The following is a 14543-nucleotide window of genomic DNA, read 5'->3' as shown; positions in this document are numbered from 1 at the left end:
GTTTCTCTGTAAAGCGCTGGATTCAGACAATGGGAAAAGAAACATTGGCGGGGAGAGGTCGAAGTTGGGGGTAAATTTGTTCAGGGCGCACTAATTTAGCCCTCGAAGGTGAAGCTGGCACCAACCTTGTGGGCAGCCTGGTTCAGGTTCTGGGTGTCGAAAGAGGCGCCGAGACCGAGAGTGACGCCAGGGCGGAGCAGAACATTGTAGGCAAGAGCAGCAATACCGCGGTCGTTGATCTTGACCTATAGAGAGGTCAGAAATTCCGTCACGAGCCCAGAAGAGGATGAAAGCATGGCATACCTTAGCGAAGGAAGACGGGTCCAGCCGGTACTTGCTGGCAACCTCGAGGCCGACGGTGTTGCCGGCCTTGGAGTCCCAGGTAGCCTTGGCACCAGCCTCAACCTGGGCGTTCACGCGGTGGTAGTAGCTAGCAGAGAACAGAGTGAGGTTGTTGCTGGCGGTAATGGCAGCAGAGTACTGGGGAAGGCTGTAGCCGACAGCAGCAGAGTACTTGGTGATAGCAGCCTTCTGGACATCGTAGCCACCCTCAGCACCGACCAGGAAGCCCTCGTGGCCGAGGACAACGTCCAGGTGGGCAGTGGGTCCCTTGAGGAGGTCGAAGAAGGCACGAGCGTGCAGGTTGGGCTGCTTGAAGTACAGGTTCAGCTTAGCACCCTTGGACTGAGAGCTCGGCAGGTACTGCGTGAGGATCTCGGCCTTGAGACCCTTGGCAATGTTGTTGTCCAGCTCGAGCTTGGTGTCGAGGGCATTGGTAGTGGACCAAGCCTGGGTGAGAGTGAGGCCTAGGCAGCGACAAGATTAGTCTTCAATCCGATGAAGACATGTCTGCGCTCGACACTAGCCGACACTAGGGCTAGGCAGATCGCACAATTGGAGGGGAGCTTTACCAATTGGCGCATCAACGTATTTGGCCTCCAGCTGTTCAGGAAGTCCAATTAGCACATCCCTCTAGTCAAGTCGCCTGCATAGAAAATTCCCCGAGTAACAACATACAGAGCCGGAGATGGGGCCCTCGTGGGCAGACTTGCCCTTCACGGTGAAGGTAACGCCATTGGGAGCCTTGGACTTGACCTCAAGGCTGGCTAGAAAAGAGAATATAGATTAGCTACGGGCTCCTAAAAATCAGAATCGGGGAAGAGAACAAGCCTACCAGGGTTGGTGTGGTAGAAGTCCTTGTTCAGGAGCTGTTGTCGAGCAGGTCACCGTTAGCATTGTCTCGATTTCTCCGCGACATAGATTTGGCGCAAAAGTTGATGGCGGGGAATTCATACATCATTGGCCGCCTTGGCGATATCGGAGAAAGCAGCAGGAGCAGACATTGTGTGAATTGAGCTGCGAGGCAGAAGAAAGCAAAGAGAAGAGAAGATGAAGAGCGCGTCTAGTTTGGCAGGAAGGAAAGGGGAGAGCAGGATTGTTCGGAGGAGCAAGAAGAGCAGGAGGAAACAACACAAGTAAGAGGTTGGGGGAATCCCTGTCGTATCGGGACGAGTCGTCGCTGGGCCACAGAGCCACGGGAGCGCGCGCTGTCGCTGATTGGACAGGTGAGCGGCGGCCGGCTAAACCCGCCGAGTCCCGTGACGGTGGACCTCAACCGAGGGCTGCAGTCGCGTCATTACCTAATTTCACCTAATTGCCAATCGATGAATTCCTTCAATTCCCTGTCCCTGGATGCCATTGCCATCTACAGTATCACCTCGGAGATGGGCTTGGTCTCCGTTTTGTCGGTGGCAACTGCCGAAAGAGGCAGTCTGTGATGGCTGACGAATGTGTGGTCTTCATGCTCGTTACAAATCACGAAAGTTCTAGACATTGCACACTATTCCTCTGGATGTCGTAATGTCACTACGCCATCCTAGAGACAAACAATGAATTGGCTTCAGTCTATCAGTCTTCGAAGAGATCTAAAACAATGATGTGTACTGTACGAAAACAATCCCGCGGAATGAATCAGATAGCAGAGAACATGACAAGATCTACCTCTCCCAGCTGCGCCTGCGAAAACAACAAAAACACAAGTGCTCGAATCAAGGATCTCTTTTTTTTCCCTGAACTGAACGATGGAACGAATATAGACATCGCTAGAGCGGCATATATAATACACCTAACCTCTAAACAGCGTTCTCGTATCTGGCGATATGCGTTGCGATAGCCCTGTATGGGACCAATTGTCAGGACACAACTCCTTTACCGGGGTAGTCAAGGACAATCTTACCGTCCACTGGGATCTTTCTGTTTAGACCAGGTGGGAATCCAACGGGAGACCGTGGATGCGCAGTAGGATGGGAAGTGCTCGTCGAACATCATGCGGTACCAGTATCTGACTGGAGTTAGCTGCTACTAGTTCCTCGGTAGATAAGGCAGGCTTCTTACGCTTCCTTCGTGTCGGGGATGTCATCACCCCACTCAGGCTTGGGGTTCTTCATCATCTCATCCGTGACGTGGCGTTCAGCATGCTCCTTCAAAGCGTCGATCCAGCTGTAGCCGACGCCGTCACTGAACTGCTCCTTCTGACGCCAGAGGATCTTGTCAGGCAGATAGGGCTTGACATCGGGCTCGTCCGACGTGTCGAATGCTTTTCGCAGGATGTACTTCTCAATGCGGTCCTTGGTGATCATCTTCTCCTGGGGGTCCACGCCCATGGCCACCTCGAGGAATTGCTTGTCCAGGAATGGCACGCGGGCTTCGACACCCCATGCAGAAGTCGACTTGTTCGCCCGCAGACAGTCTGCCAGATGCAGGTTCTTCACTCTCCGCACGGTCTCCTCGTGGAAGGCCTCCTTGGAGGGTGCTGCGTGGAAGTAGAGGTATCCACCGAAGATCTCGTCACTGCCCTCTCCGCTCAGAACCATCTTCACACCCATACCCTTGATCTTCCGGCTGAGCAGGTACATGGGAGTGGAAGCGCGGATGGTCGTAACATCGTAGGTCTCGAGGTGGTAGATGACATCGGACAGCGCATTGATCCCATCTTCAATGGTGAAGGTGAAAGCGTGGTGCTTAGTGCCAAGGAACTCCGCGACCTCAAGGGCCGCCTGGGTGTCGGGAGCACCGGGCAGGCCAATGGAAAAGGAGTGGAGTTGCGGGAGGGCCGTCACGGTCGACAGCTCGTTGGAGTCATCAATGCCAACAAGGCCGTTAGTTCCGTTGGCCTGTCCATTGGCGGCACTCTCCTGTTGCGCCTTCATGCGAAGAGTCTCGCGCTGAGCAATCGAGGCCACCAAGCTGGAGTCCAGACCTCCAGACAGCAGCACGCCATAGGGAACCTCCGCCATCAATCGCTTGCGGACCGATCTCTCCAGAGTCTCCCGGATCAATTTGTAGTCGACAGGCGTTGATGGAACGTTGGTCGGATCCCACCACTTGGGCTCAAAGTATCTCGTCGTCGTATCGGTCTTGGAGTCATAGACATGACCCGGGGGGAAGGCGATGATCTTGTCACAGACGGGGTGCAGACTCTTCAACTCGGAGGCAAAATAGACGGCCCCGGGAGTCTGGGAAGACCATCCTTGGTAGAAGCTGGTGACACCGATCGGGTCACGAGCAGCGATGACACGGTCCTCGTTCTTGTCATAGAGGACAAAGGAGAACATGCCATCGAGGTGCTTCGGGGCATCGAGGCCATATTTCAAGTACTATTTAAAGCATCAATCCGAGCCCTGCGCACTTCACAAAGGTAGAGACCCGCGACGTACCAGCGGAATGATAACCTCACAATCGGAATGTGTCTTGAAGTTGTACGGCTCACTCAGCGACTTCCTCAGAATCCGATGATTGTAGATTTCCCCGTTGACCGCCAGGGCGAGGGTTTCGTCATCGTTGACAATGGGCTGGGCTCCAGAGTCTGTCGTGAAGTTAAATTAGAAAGCCCATGTCAAGCTGATCTCATCTCAGGATTCATTCGATTCTATACGCACCCACTCCGACAATGCTCAGACGCTCATGCGCGAGGACTGCAACGAGGTCAGCGCTTTTGCAAAAAGCCAATTGACTGTTTTTTTTTCTGAGGCTTACTTGTCTGGTTGGCCACGAAGTTTCCGCCTGGAAGGGTCGTCAGTAACCCAAATTGTGATGTACTAAATCCTCCGATGACCGGGGTGACTCACTCCAATCCGGTCCGCGATGGCGCAGGCTACCCTCACAATTAGTCCTATTCCATCTGCTCAATTCATAGGGAAAAAAGGATATGCTCACAGTTTTGCCATGCGCAAAGCCGTAGGCTTGAATTTCTGCACATCTGGATGGCTATTCGACGATTGTCAGCCTTTTTTTCGCGCGGGGCAATTATTGCGGGCTCCAGAGCGGACTGCGGGACACAAAAAAGACGTCGACGTACTGATGGCACGCAAAAATTCCACACATATTGGCAGCTTGCTTTCCCTAGACTAAGGACAGACAAGTCGAATTGAGGCACTCGAGCAAGGACAAAATAAGTTTGGCCGGGATAAATAATGAGAGAGGGAAAAGAGTGTCTCAAATGAGTTTCCTTCAAACCAGGGGGAAGATTTTTGAAATATTGGCAGTTCACTGGCTTTTTTGCGGGCGGCGGGCGGGCGATTAAGATTTTAGTGACGGCGAAGTCGGAGGGTCATGGTTGACTCACCCGATAAGATAAACTAGTCTGCCCGCCACCCCTTTGATAATGAAGATGGCTGCGAGTCAGCCTCTCATGAGCTCAGATTTCGTCCTGCCCCTGTCTGTCTCGTAGTCTTAGCTGCTAGGTACGGAGTACTCCATAGGTGCATACGGTAGATATGGGATATACTTGCCATTTTCCGCTCTCATGCTAGCAAGATCATGCAATCAATGAAAAAAAAAGATTCCGCCATCTCACGAGACCACCAACATGGGCATGAAATCCATTATTGCTACCGGAAAAGAACTGCGACAAGATTCCAGTTTGGAATGGAAGATTCAATATCCGCATATAATTGAGACGGAGTCGAGGAAGAGGTTTGTGTGCTTCCCGGGGAATCGCGCAAGGTGAATGCGGGGAAGGAGCCGGTACTTGGTTCTCCCATCTTCAAATCAATTGAATCTGCAACATCTTCGAGATCAGGATATTATCGCGTTACAAGGTAAATCCTTCACAGTAGTTGCCAGAATGAACTACAATCAGTCATGCGTGCTTTCCCGGGCCAAATTACATGTCTACAGCGCAAAATGCAATCTTGAGAATGAGAAGAGTGAAAAACAGAGTTGAATAACAAGTCACGGAAGCACCTGGATACAATTCTATAAAGGAGGGCAAGTTGAGTGTTTATCCTCTTGAGACCCGATGAGATGACGCGCAGGAGCTTACCACCACGTTCCATCCCGTCGTCTTTAACACCTTGAGATGTCCCGTATCTCTACTACCAGTCAAGCCCGTGTATGTACCTTCAGGAAAGAGCACATGAGAATTATGATTCACCTTTGTGACTCCATTCTCCCGCGCAATGCGCCATTCGCGAAATTAAGTAGAAACCGGCAAGAAAAAAAAAAGGAAAGAAAGCAAACCAAACTCCCCGTTCGAACACCTTGTCGTCCGGAAGAAAGACCCCAAATCGCCAAAGACCGCAGGATATGAAAACCTAGCACAGCACAAACTGGAGAAAGAGATAAATAAAAGGTAGGGACAGTTTAAGGCGCTGGATTCTCCTTCACAACCTGTCGAACCTTCTTCTCATAGGCGGGACGATCCTTCTTGTACAGGTTGTACGCTTCCGCCTGAGCAGGCGACTCCGGGTTAGGATCATCCAGGAGATCCTGGATTCCCTTCAGGATCTGCTTGATTGTGATGGCGGGCTTCCACCCCTCCTCCTCGTTCAAGATAGAAAGGCATACCGTGCCCGACGGGTAGACGTTGGGATGGAACAGTGGAGGGACGAATTTGCCTGTCCGTAGAACACTGGTTAGCAAGAAGTCGATGAACAAACTGGATTGAATTCCTCTGAATATGCAAGATGCGACTATGCGATGCGACACTTTAGCAACGCATGAGACATAGTGTGCGACAGGTACACGTACATTTCGGGGGCTTGGTCGGATATTCTAAGTGACAACGGAAATCCAGATCAGCGTATGAACTCGTAAACGGCGTCTAATGGAATCCCACACTCACCGTCGGGGAAGATCATGTCCAACTTGAAGAGGCCTCCCTCCCATATCGTGTTCGGCTTTCCCGGAATGCCGCATTCCCACTTCTTCATGTCGAGCACCCCTTGCGGTGTGCGGTAAGGCTTAGCGTAGAAGCCGAACGGGTGATCTTTGCGCCATTGTTTTCTGCGGAAATCGGGGATATGTATCGTCAGTCAGGTTCAAGCGACTCGGAGAATTGGGATAGAAGCTGACTTGACATACCTTTCCTCTATCAAGCGGTTCTGGCAGAGAGACATTTCGCTAGAAGTGAGGGTAGAGTGAACGGTCTCGAGCTTGAGCTAGATATAGAGCGTCTGCGAAGTTGCTCGCAATGAAATGCGTAGCTATGTAGCTAGTCTTTGAGCGCAGATAGACAAAGACGGGGAAAAAAATGGCAGTTGAGGGTAGGATGACAGGGGAGAGAGGGAGAGAAGAAGCCGGTGGCACAGAGAGGAGGGCTATAAGTGAATCTTCATTATTAAGGTGAGGTGATGGAAGAGAAGCCTTGTCCTTCACAGCATGGATAAACCCGATAGGGTACCCCACGGCGCGCTCGGCGGCGCTGCATCATTCTTAGAACCAGGCCACACGTCACATGACCATGTTGTAGTGAGGTCTCAGACAACAAACATCAAAAGGTAAACAACAGGACCAGGGTAAGTTGATTGAAAGAATACAGCTTCCAAAACAGTGGGCTATTTTGTTGTCCTTTAAGCTGTCTTGTTTTCCTCCTTCAAAAGTGCAGCAAAGACAACGAAGCAACAACTAAGACCTTTGTTCAACCATTATTTCACGGACACATATAGAACTCTAGTCTTCAAAAATAGTAGCTATTCTAATGAATCACTTCTTTGAAGGGCTGTGGGATTGTTGTTGAGTTGTGTTCATTGTTGAGATGAGATGTATATAAGCCTGTCCACAGCATCCTCTTGTCCTAACAGAAGAGAAATAAAAGACCAGATCAAGCTTCTACTTGCACCCTCTATTAAGAGTGTTTTCCGAAATTCATATCCCGCTTCTTCAAGTTGCCTTTAACGGTCCCTGACTGACAGGGAATACGAGACACGCTGAGGAATATAGGAGGAACCCTCAGTGGACGCTGGAAGGAACTGGACAGCAAGAAAAGCCTGAGTTGTCATCTATCTTCACCCCATGAACTGGAATAATTCCATATTTCAGGATACTAACAGATAGATAGTGCGAAAAGGAAGACGCCACTAAGGCAAACGATGTGCAAATTTGTGGTTCCTTATATGTCCTTCTGTGACCACAGGTACGTGGAACGCTGTCTGCAATCGTTTGCACTTCGAAAATGCTGCGAAGCGAAGAACCGCCCAACAGTCATTTCTTCGCTGATAGGTTGGTGTTTGGTTTGTGCAGGTCGCGTGGCACTCTGGGACGAGGAAGAAGCCACCACGGGTGATGACGACGCGGAAGCTGAGTATACCAGGTCCCGTTCGCATTCGCCGGATGTATGCGAATTCGAACCCGAGATGAGAGACGTCAGCGTCACAAGAAGCGATGTTGATGGGTCATGGTCATGGGCTCGACAAGAAGGGGAGATCAGGTCGTCAAGGGACGAAGAGTCAACGAGCAGTTCCGGCAGTAGTACCGGAAGCCACGATAGCTAGATCAGCGGCAGCAAAACTCGAGCACTCGGAATCGAATGTCCTGCTAGATAACGGAGGAACCAAGGGCAATGTTTGCTTGGATGCGCCGCTGAGTGGTATGTCTCCAGGACGATCAACACTACTCAACCAGAATATGAGAAAATAAATTTGCCGCTTCCATTATCATTTTCCAGGCTCGCCATATAATACAAGTTCTTTCATCACTCGTAAATGCCCTTTTCAAACTTCTCACTATCGTAAAATCGAGCTTTGATCGTGTTACCATTGAATACACGACCTTCCAAAGCATTGACAGCCTAGAAGAACAGAGATAATTGTTAGATTCCAAAAATTGAAGGCAGGCTGAAGCTCACTTACACGTAAGGCTGACAACTGAGTGGTGAACTTGACAAAAACGGGCACTGGACCATTGCTGTCCCGATGGATAAAGACCCGTTCGACACGTCCATACTTGTTTGAGAGTCAGTAAACCATCTGAAAACAAAAATTGCTGGATTTTATGAGCTCCTACCTTTTCGCTGCATTCGTCGCCTATTTCCTGTATTAAGCCCCCATCTTGACCACTGTCTAATTCGGCATCCAAGTCCATCCCATCCACCATCCCGTGAAGCACGATTACTTCGCTCATGGGCCCAAATTTGCCTTCCTCTTCGTTCTTCCTCTCACTGGCGATGATTTTACCTCTGCCTGCAGGGGTAACAAATCCTCCACCCTCCGAGTCCGGTCTCTTCTTCTGTTTCTCAACCTTGACTTGAAGTGGCTTGACGATTCCCGACCCAGTGGCACCCAGTCCTGATCCTTTTGTCCAGCCATACTTCGCCATCAGACGCTCTGCAAAACCTTTCTGCCCGGGGCGAAGAGAGCGAGGGGCATCTCCGTCTTCCTTCTCGACAGGTTTCTCGCTTGCAAATACTGCTTCCAGCTCCTCTTCAGTTGCTGGAATGTCCTCTGGAGGCGGAGGCAGGGTATATCGAACCGGGGCGCGAGATATGGTTGCAGAAGGAGGTTGGAATACAGACAGAGGAGGTTGGGGAGGAGCCTGAGGCTGAGGCTGAGGTGGCGGGGGATGATCCTCCATCGGCTTCTCACCCAGATTTCGGTTCATCTGGAGTCGTCGGGCGTACGCATCCTCGCCAGTTGCGGCGTCAGGAATAGACGCCGGAGGTGGTGGAGGTTCATAGTCTGCTTCAGCCATTTCAACCTCCCCGTCTTGATTTTGACTCATTCGGAGTCGCCTAGCATAAGCATCCTCTCCCGTAGCGTCGTCTGCGACAGAGGCGGGTGGTGGTGGTTCCGTCGGCACATCATTGAGGTTCTTAGGCGGCGCAAAGTTGTAAGCTGGAGGAGGAGCAAATTGCCCTGCAGTACGGTTCAGTAATCCCTTCTTTCTACGAGGCTGTCCAGACTTACGGTTCATCGGCCGAGAGTACTCTTCGTCGCTGTCGAGATCACTGCTGCGTCGTCTGGCCATACGATGTGCATACAGACGGTCCTTCCACTCTCTGACTTCGCGAATCTTTTCATCGCTGTGCTTGTATTCTTCGTAGTTGTTCGGGCGGGAAGGGTCGTAGATGTCATCCCAGTTCGTCACAGCGGCTTGCGCATCACGATTCTTCTTCCTCTTTTTTCGCCCGCCACGCTGTCGTCTCTCCCCAGCATAGAATCCGTTGACATCATCGTCATCAGCGGTCCAGTCTGCAAGTGTTGTTGTCACCGGAGGGCGCGCAGCTGTGCTATTAGCAGCAGACGTGGCCCCCGCAGCCGTCCCCGCCGCGGCGCCAGGCAAGCCAGCCTTGGGAAACACGGGCTTCGGTTTCGGCTTCTGAGCAGACAACTGCGGTCTCTTTACAGGCTGAAACCGTAGAGAGGCTATATTTCAGAAACAGGAAAGCCCCGACGCACAAGTGAGCAATCAAATCGGTCAAGTACTGTGAAGCATGAAGGAGGAGGGTATTTGGCTACCGGCACTTATCTGCTGCTTTTCCGCAGCGGCATCGTCTTGTTGAGAATCGCCTTCAGAGCTCTGCTTGAAGACAACCGGGGCCCGAGATATCGTCCCCGGTGTCGAGCTATCTGAGGATGGATCCAAAAGGTTCGCATACAGCGAGAGCATCCCGCTCTTGGTCGACGCAGGCTCCGGGGCCATGCTGAGTTGAAAGACAAAAGAGATGTAATTGGGGAGTCACTGGAAAGAGAGTTACCAGAAGCTATGAGGTCATGACACTGAAGAAGCTCTCGAATTATTGTCCAGAGATAGCGCTTGTCTGATCTGAAAGAGTAATAGCTCGTCTAGACTCCGCAGGAAGCTGCCGATGGACTGAAACTTGGCGTGTTTGTTCGGTTTGTCCTTCCGGCAAGCAACATCCGATGGTCGCGTGCGGAGACCGAAGAATTGCCGGAGTTGCCTCCGTACTCCGCAACAACGTAAGGAGTTCCCAACTTCCCAGGGACGAGAATTCGTGTAGATGCTACTAATTTCATTGTTACACTCTGTATAGGTGAAAAATGGCTACATTGGCGAATTCCTTTGCCCAGGATGGGGCTGCAACCGCCATCATAATCCCCAGCAAACCCACTCCGCTGACGATATCTTATCAGCAACTGAATGCCGAAGTCGCCAGCTTCCAGGAGAAGCTGGCAAAGCTGGGCATTCGTCACGGGGATGCGGTCTCAATTGCTCTCCCTAATTCCTATGAATTTATAGTGTCTTTCCTGGCTGCTACTTGGCAGCGGGCCATTGCGGCACCGCTTAATCCGGCCTACAAGCAGGAGGAATTTGAGTTCTATATAGATGACTTGAGCTCCGCCCTGACTGTGGTACCCAAGGGTTATTTCGAGAAGGATGGGCCCGCTGTGAGGGCTGCTCGGAAGTACAACGCAGCCATTGCAGAGTGCTACTGGGACGGGAAAGAAGTTGTATTGGACGTGAAAGAGCTGGGAAAGCTGGCCGGAAAGGCCAATCAGAAGGTTGAAACGGCGCAGCCTGATGATATTGCGCTTGTGCTACACACCAGTGGCACGACTGGTAGACCAAAAGCTGTAAGGACAGCTGCTGTGAAACCTGATGTTCGTGAGAGAATCCTATTAACGTGAAGATGTGTAAAGGTTCCGCTCACCCACCGAAACTTGACCCGGACTATGAGTGAGTGATGCCGAATAATCTAGTTTGCAGAGGCTCTGTCTCACACAAAGTTTGCAGAAAACATCAAGACCACCTACCAATTGACGCCCAAGGACCGAACCCTCCTTGTTATGCCATTATTCCACGTGCACGGTCTCCTCGCCGCATTTCTTGCGCCACTTCATTCAGGAGGCTCGGCAATCGTGCCTCCTAAGTTCTCTGCATCCGAGTTCTGGACGGACTTCGTCACTCATGGAGCGAATTGGTATACGGCTGTGCCGACGATCCATCAGATTTTGCTCAAGACGCCCTTGCCAAACCCGAAGCCGAAGATCCGCTTCATCCGGTCATGTTCGTCGCCACTGTCTCCCAAGACCTTCCATGAATTGGAAAAGGCGTTCGAAGCCCCAGTGTTGGAGGCGTATGCCATGACGGAAGCAGCGCATCAGATGACTAGCAACCTGCTTCCGCCCGGGAAACGACGCCCAGGAAGCGTCGGAATTGGACAGGGCGTTGAGGTCAAAATCCTGGACGAGAACGGCAACGAGGTGCCGCAAGGCAAGGAGGGGGAGATCTGCATCCGCGGTGAGAATGTCACCAAAGGATACCTGAACAACCCGGCTGCCAACAAGTCGTCGTTCACAAAGGATGGGTTCTTCCGTACTGGCGATCAAGGCAAGAAAGATGCCGACGGGTACATCATTATCACGGGCCGCATCAAGGAGCTGATCAACAAGGGCGGCGAGAAAATCAGCCCAATCGAACTCGATAATGTGCTGGCACACCACCCCAACATTGCAGAGGCGGTATCCTTCGCCATTCCGGACCCGGGTCACTACGGGGAAGATATTGGTGTTGCGGTCGTTCTGAAGGGCAACAGCAGCGTGTCTGAAGAAGATCTGAAGACGTGGATGGCAGGGAAGGTTGCCAAATTCAAGGTTCCTAAGAAGGTATGCTAGACGTTTTTATTCGTGTTAGAAGTGGAATTCAATGTGCCTGGGCAGTACAGTTGCTAATGCTATGTTTCTGCAGATCTGGATTCTGAGAGAGATCCCCAAGACGGCGACTGGCAAGATCCAACGCCGCAAAGTTGCCGAGGAAATGCTGAAGAAAGAAGAGCGGCACTCGAAGCTGTGAATTCAGTCGCGCTGGTCTATACATGTATTTTTACACCTATTTGTATGTGATCCTCAATACTTGGCAGCATGCACGACTGTCTCCATAGAATTAGAAGGGGGCTACCAGGAAAAAATAAAGGGCCTGCAGACTACTCTAGCAGCATCACTCACTCTCTGCCTCTGAAAGATAGATATGTACCTAAGTTCAAGCAAAATACACGTTCGTCCAGATGACCTGGAATATAGTGTCACGTGACAGTAGCAGGGCGACCCCTGGAACTTGGAACAGTGGGGATGTTAAACTTAGTAGCCTAACTTAGTAGTAGGGAGTATGGAGTACAGAGTACGGAGTAGAGTAGTACTTAACTAAGTTTCATTCAGAATTTCAGATCCTCTAATCATCAGCACAATCCAATTCTCTGCCTGTCAATGCCTATTTTGAATGGCCCATGCAGCGTGTATACCTTTTCTCCAACGATCTCGTTACTCGTACCGGACTTTGTCTCTCTCCTTCCCCTTAACCATAGCATGAGATTGATGTCCTTGTATATTTTGGCTATGTACATGTACGCCGAATAATCTGCACGTTTCAAGTCATGGCCTAGAAAGAAAGGACGAGACGCTTTCTTTGCCCTTTGTGAAATAATAGTTTTCCGTTCTTGATTTTTTTTATTGATATCCTTTCTGTTGTTTTTCCCGTTTCGCATTTCATCATGCTGTACTTCCGCTTTCGATCGAGACGGTCCCATCTTTTCAGACTCTTCATTTTCTTTATCTTTGCCATTGGTCTCGATTTGCTGCGGGTGCGGTACCATCTGGCAGTACCGTTGTCGGGAGGACGAGTCGAACCTCCTAAGGATGGAAGTGCGGTACAGAGCAGCGGCACACCATCATCATCAACAACACGCAGAGAACGTATCTTCATAGCCAGCACGCACTGGAACTCAGAAGACGTCTTACGAAGTCACTGGAATGAGGCCGTTGTGGCGCTGGCAAAGGCCTTGGGCCCGGAGAACGTCTACGTGTCAATCTACGAGAGCGGCAGCTGGGACGACACCAAGGGCGCACTGAGAGAACTAGATGCGGCCCTGGGGGAGTTGAACGTCCGTCGGACGATCGTCCTCAGTGACGTATCGCATCAGGACGAGATCTCTCAGCCCCCTGCGCCGACGGGGTGGATCGACACGCCTCGCGGCCGGCGAGAATTGCGGCGGATCCCGTTCCTCTCGAGGCAGCGGAATGCCAGCTTGCAGCCGCTGGTGGATCTGGATCGCGATCATGGAGAGCAGTTTGACCGAATCTTGTTCTTGAATGATGTCGTTTTTACGGTGAGTTTGCCTGTGGAGAGGGAAACGAGAAGTACCCATATGTATAACTTCTAACGAACTACGTCGATTCAGACAGACGACTTCTTCACCCTGCTGGATACCAACCACGGCGAATACGCCGCTGCCTGCGCGCTGGATTTCTCCAAACCCCCACGATTCTACGACACTTTTGCGCTGCGCGATCTCGAAGGCCACGAGCCGCTGATGCAGACGTGGCCGTACTTTCGATCGCGCGACTCGCGCTACTTTATTGAACGGGGGGAACCGGCGCCTGTGGCGAGTTGTTGGAATGGGATGGGTAGGTAGAATCCTTTCCTTGGGATGAGACATGGAACAAAAGAGAGAGAGAGATCTTGAACATGAGTTCTGACTATCGCAGTCATCATGGACGCCACCCCCTTCTACGACCCAATCGCTCCGCTCCGCTTTCGCGGGATTCCAGACAGCCTAGCGACAGCACACCTCGAAGGCTCCGAATGCTGCCTAATCCACGTCGACAACCCTCTTTCCGCGAAAAAGGGCGTCTGGCTGAACCCGAACGTCCGCGTCGGATACGACGTGAAGGCCTACGAGGCCGTCCACCCGCAACAGCAGCAGCAGCAGCATGCCCAACAACAGCAGCAAGGAGGATGGCTGTCAACATCGCAGGTGGTATGGGGACTATGGGAGAATCGGCTCCGGCGGTGGTTCACGACCGACGCTCTGAAGACGTGGATCGTCCGCCGACGGCTGCGGGCGTGGGAGGGGCAGGACCCGAGCGCGCAGCGGGAGGAGAACGGCGCGTTCTGCCTGATCAATGAGATGCAGGTCCTGGCGGCGAATGGGTGGGCGCATGTATGATATATATACACTATCCAAGATGCCAACTATGGTGTTCTATGCGTTTCTGTGCTTGTCGTCCAGTTTGTATTTTCTTGTACTGTATTATATTATTGTCTTGTATAGTCTTGTCTATATGGGATGGACTCTATGGATTGAATCCTAGATCGGCCTGTATTATTGCACTGGCATTGGCGTTGGCGTTGGCATTACATTTCATTTCCTTCATTCATAAATACGAGTCCAACTTAATACCAAATGTTGGTATAATTCTGTCTATTCACTGTATATATGGCATATCTGCAAGCTAGCAGGCAGGCAGCAGTGCCGTCCTTGTCTTTTTGCCTCTTTATCTTTTTTGTCTATCCGTATACAAAAGAGACCA

The 14543-nt window shown here is 51.4% G+C and overlaps 6 protein-coding genes across 6 annotated transcripts; 2 read left to right on the top strand and 4 right to left on the bottom strand.

Annotated features, from left to right (window-relative positions):
* Positions 1-95: 95 nt before the first annotated feature.
* On the bottom strand, positions 96-1343 carry VTN77DRAFT_1162 (uncharacterized protein; the record flags this gene model as incomplete). Its single annotated transcript, XM_069416864.1, has 6 exons — positions 96-245; positions 304-806; positions 912-942; positions 1018-1106; positions 1175-1208; positions 1296-1343. The coding sequence occupies 6 exons, from the start codon at positions 1341-1343 to the stop codon at positions 96-98; spliced, it is 855 nt and encodes a 284-aa protein (XP_069280116.1).
* A 789-nt stretch (positions 1344-2132) lies between these two features.
* On the bottom strand, positions 2133-4383 carry VTN77DRAFT_1161 (uncharacterized protein; the record flags this gene model as incomplete). Its single annotated transcript, XM_069416863.1, has 9 exons — positions 2133-2175; positions 2237-2341; positions 2395-3656; positions 3717-3865; positions 3939-3974; positions 4036-4062; positions 4128-4153; positions 4216-4266; positions 4358-4383. The coding sequence occupies 9 exons, from the start codon at positions 4381-4383 to the stop codon at positions 2133-2135; spliced, it is 1725 nt and encodes a 574-aa protein (XP_069280115.1).
* A 1260-nt stretch (positions 4384-5643) lies between these two features.
* Positions 5644-6398, bottom strand: VTN77DRAFT_1160 (uncharacterized protein; the record flags this gene model as incomplete). The annotated part of the gene is made up of 4 exons (XM_069416862.1): positions 5644-5897; positions 6031-6054; positions 6125-6285; positions 6364-6398. The coding sequence occupies 4 exons, from the start codon at positions 6396-6398 to the stop codon at positions 5644-5646; spliced, it is 474 nt and encodes a 157-aa protein (XP_069280114.1).
* Positions 6399-7972: 1574 nt separating this feature from the next.
* VTN77DRAFT_1159 (uncharacterized protein) lies at positions 7973-9918 on the bottom strand (the record flags this gene model as incomplete). Its single annotated transcript, XM_069416860.1, has 5 exons — positions 7973-8068; positions 8130-8222; positions 8284-9131; positions 9183-9641; positions 9735-9918. 5 exons carry the CDS (start codon positions 9916-9918, stop codon positions 7973-7975), a joined length of 1680 nt encoding a protein of 559 aa, XP_069280113.1.
* Positions 9919-10277: 359 nt separating this feature from the next.
* On the top strand, positions 10278-12030 carry VTN77DRAFT_1158 (uncharacterized protein; the record flags this gene model as incomplete). Its single annotated transcript, XM_069416859.1, has 4 exons — positions 10278-10811; positions 10878-10914; positions 10972-11843; positions 11926-12030. 4 exons carry the CDS (start codon positions 10278-10280, stop codon positions 12028-12030), a joined length of 1548 nt encoding a protein of 515 aa, XP_069280112.1.
* Positions 12031-12724: 694 nt separating this feature from the next.
* Positions 12725-14179, top strand: VTN77DRAFT_1157 (uncharacterized protein; the record flags this gene model as incomplete). The annotated part of the gene is made up of 3 exons (XM_069416858.1): positions 12725-13339; positions 13412-13637; positions 13719-14179. 3 exons carry the CDS (start codon positions 12725-12727, stop codon positions 14177-14179), a joined length of 1302 nt encoding a protein of 433 aa, XP_069280111.1.
* Between the last annotated feature and the right edge of the window lie 364 nt (positions 14180-14543).

This window comes from Rasamsonia byssochlamydoides, assembly GCF_041956645.1.
Source record: "Rasamsonia byssochlamydoides strain NRRL 3658 unplaced genomic scaffold VTN77scaffold_12, whole genome shotgun sequence".
Lineage (NCBI taxonomy): Eukaryota > Fungi > Ascomycota > Eurotiomycetes > Eurotiales > Trichocomaceae > Rasamsonia > Rasamsonia byssochlamydoides.
Note: the sequence above shows the minus strand (reverse complement) of the source record. Positions and strands in the feature narration are given on the sequence as shown.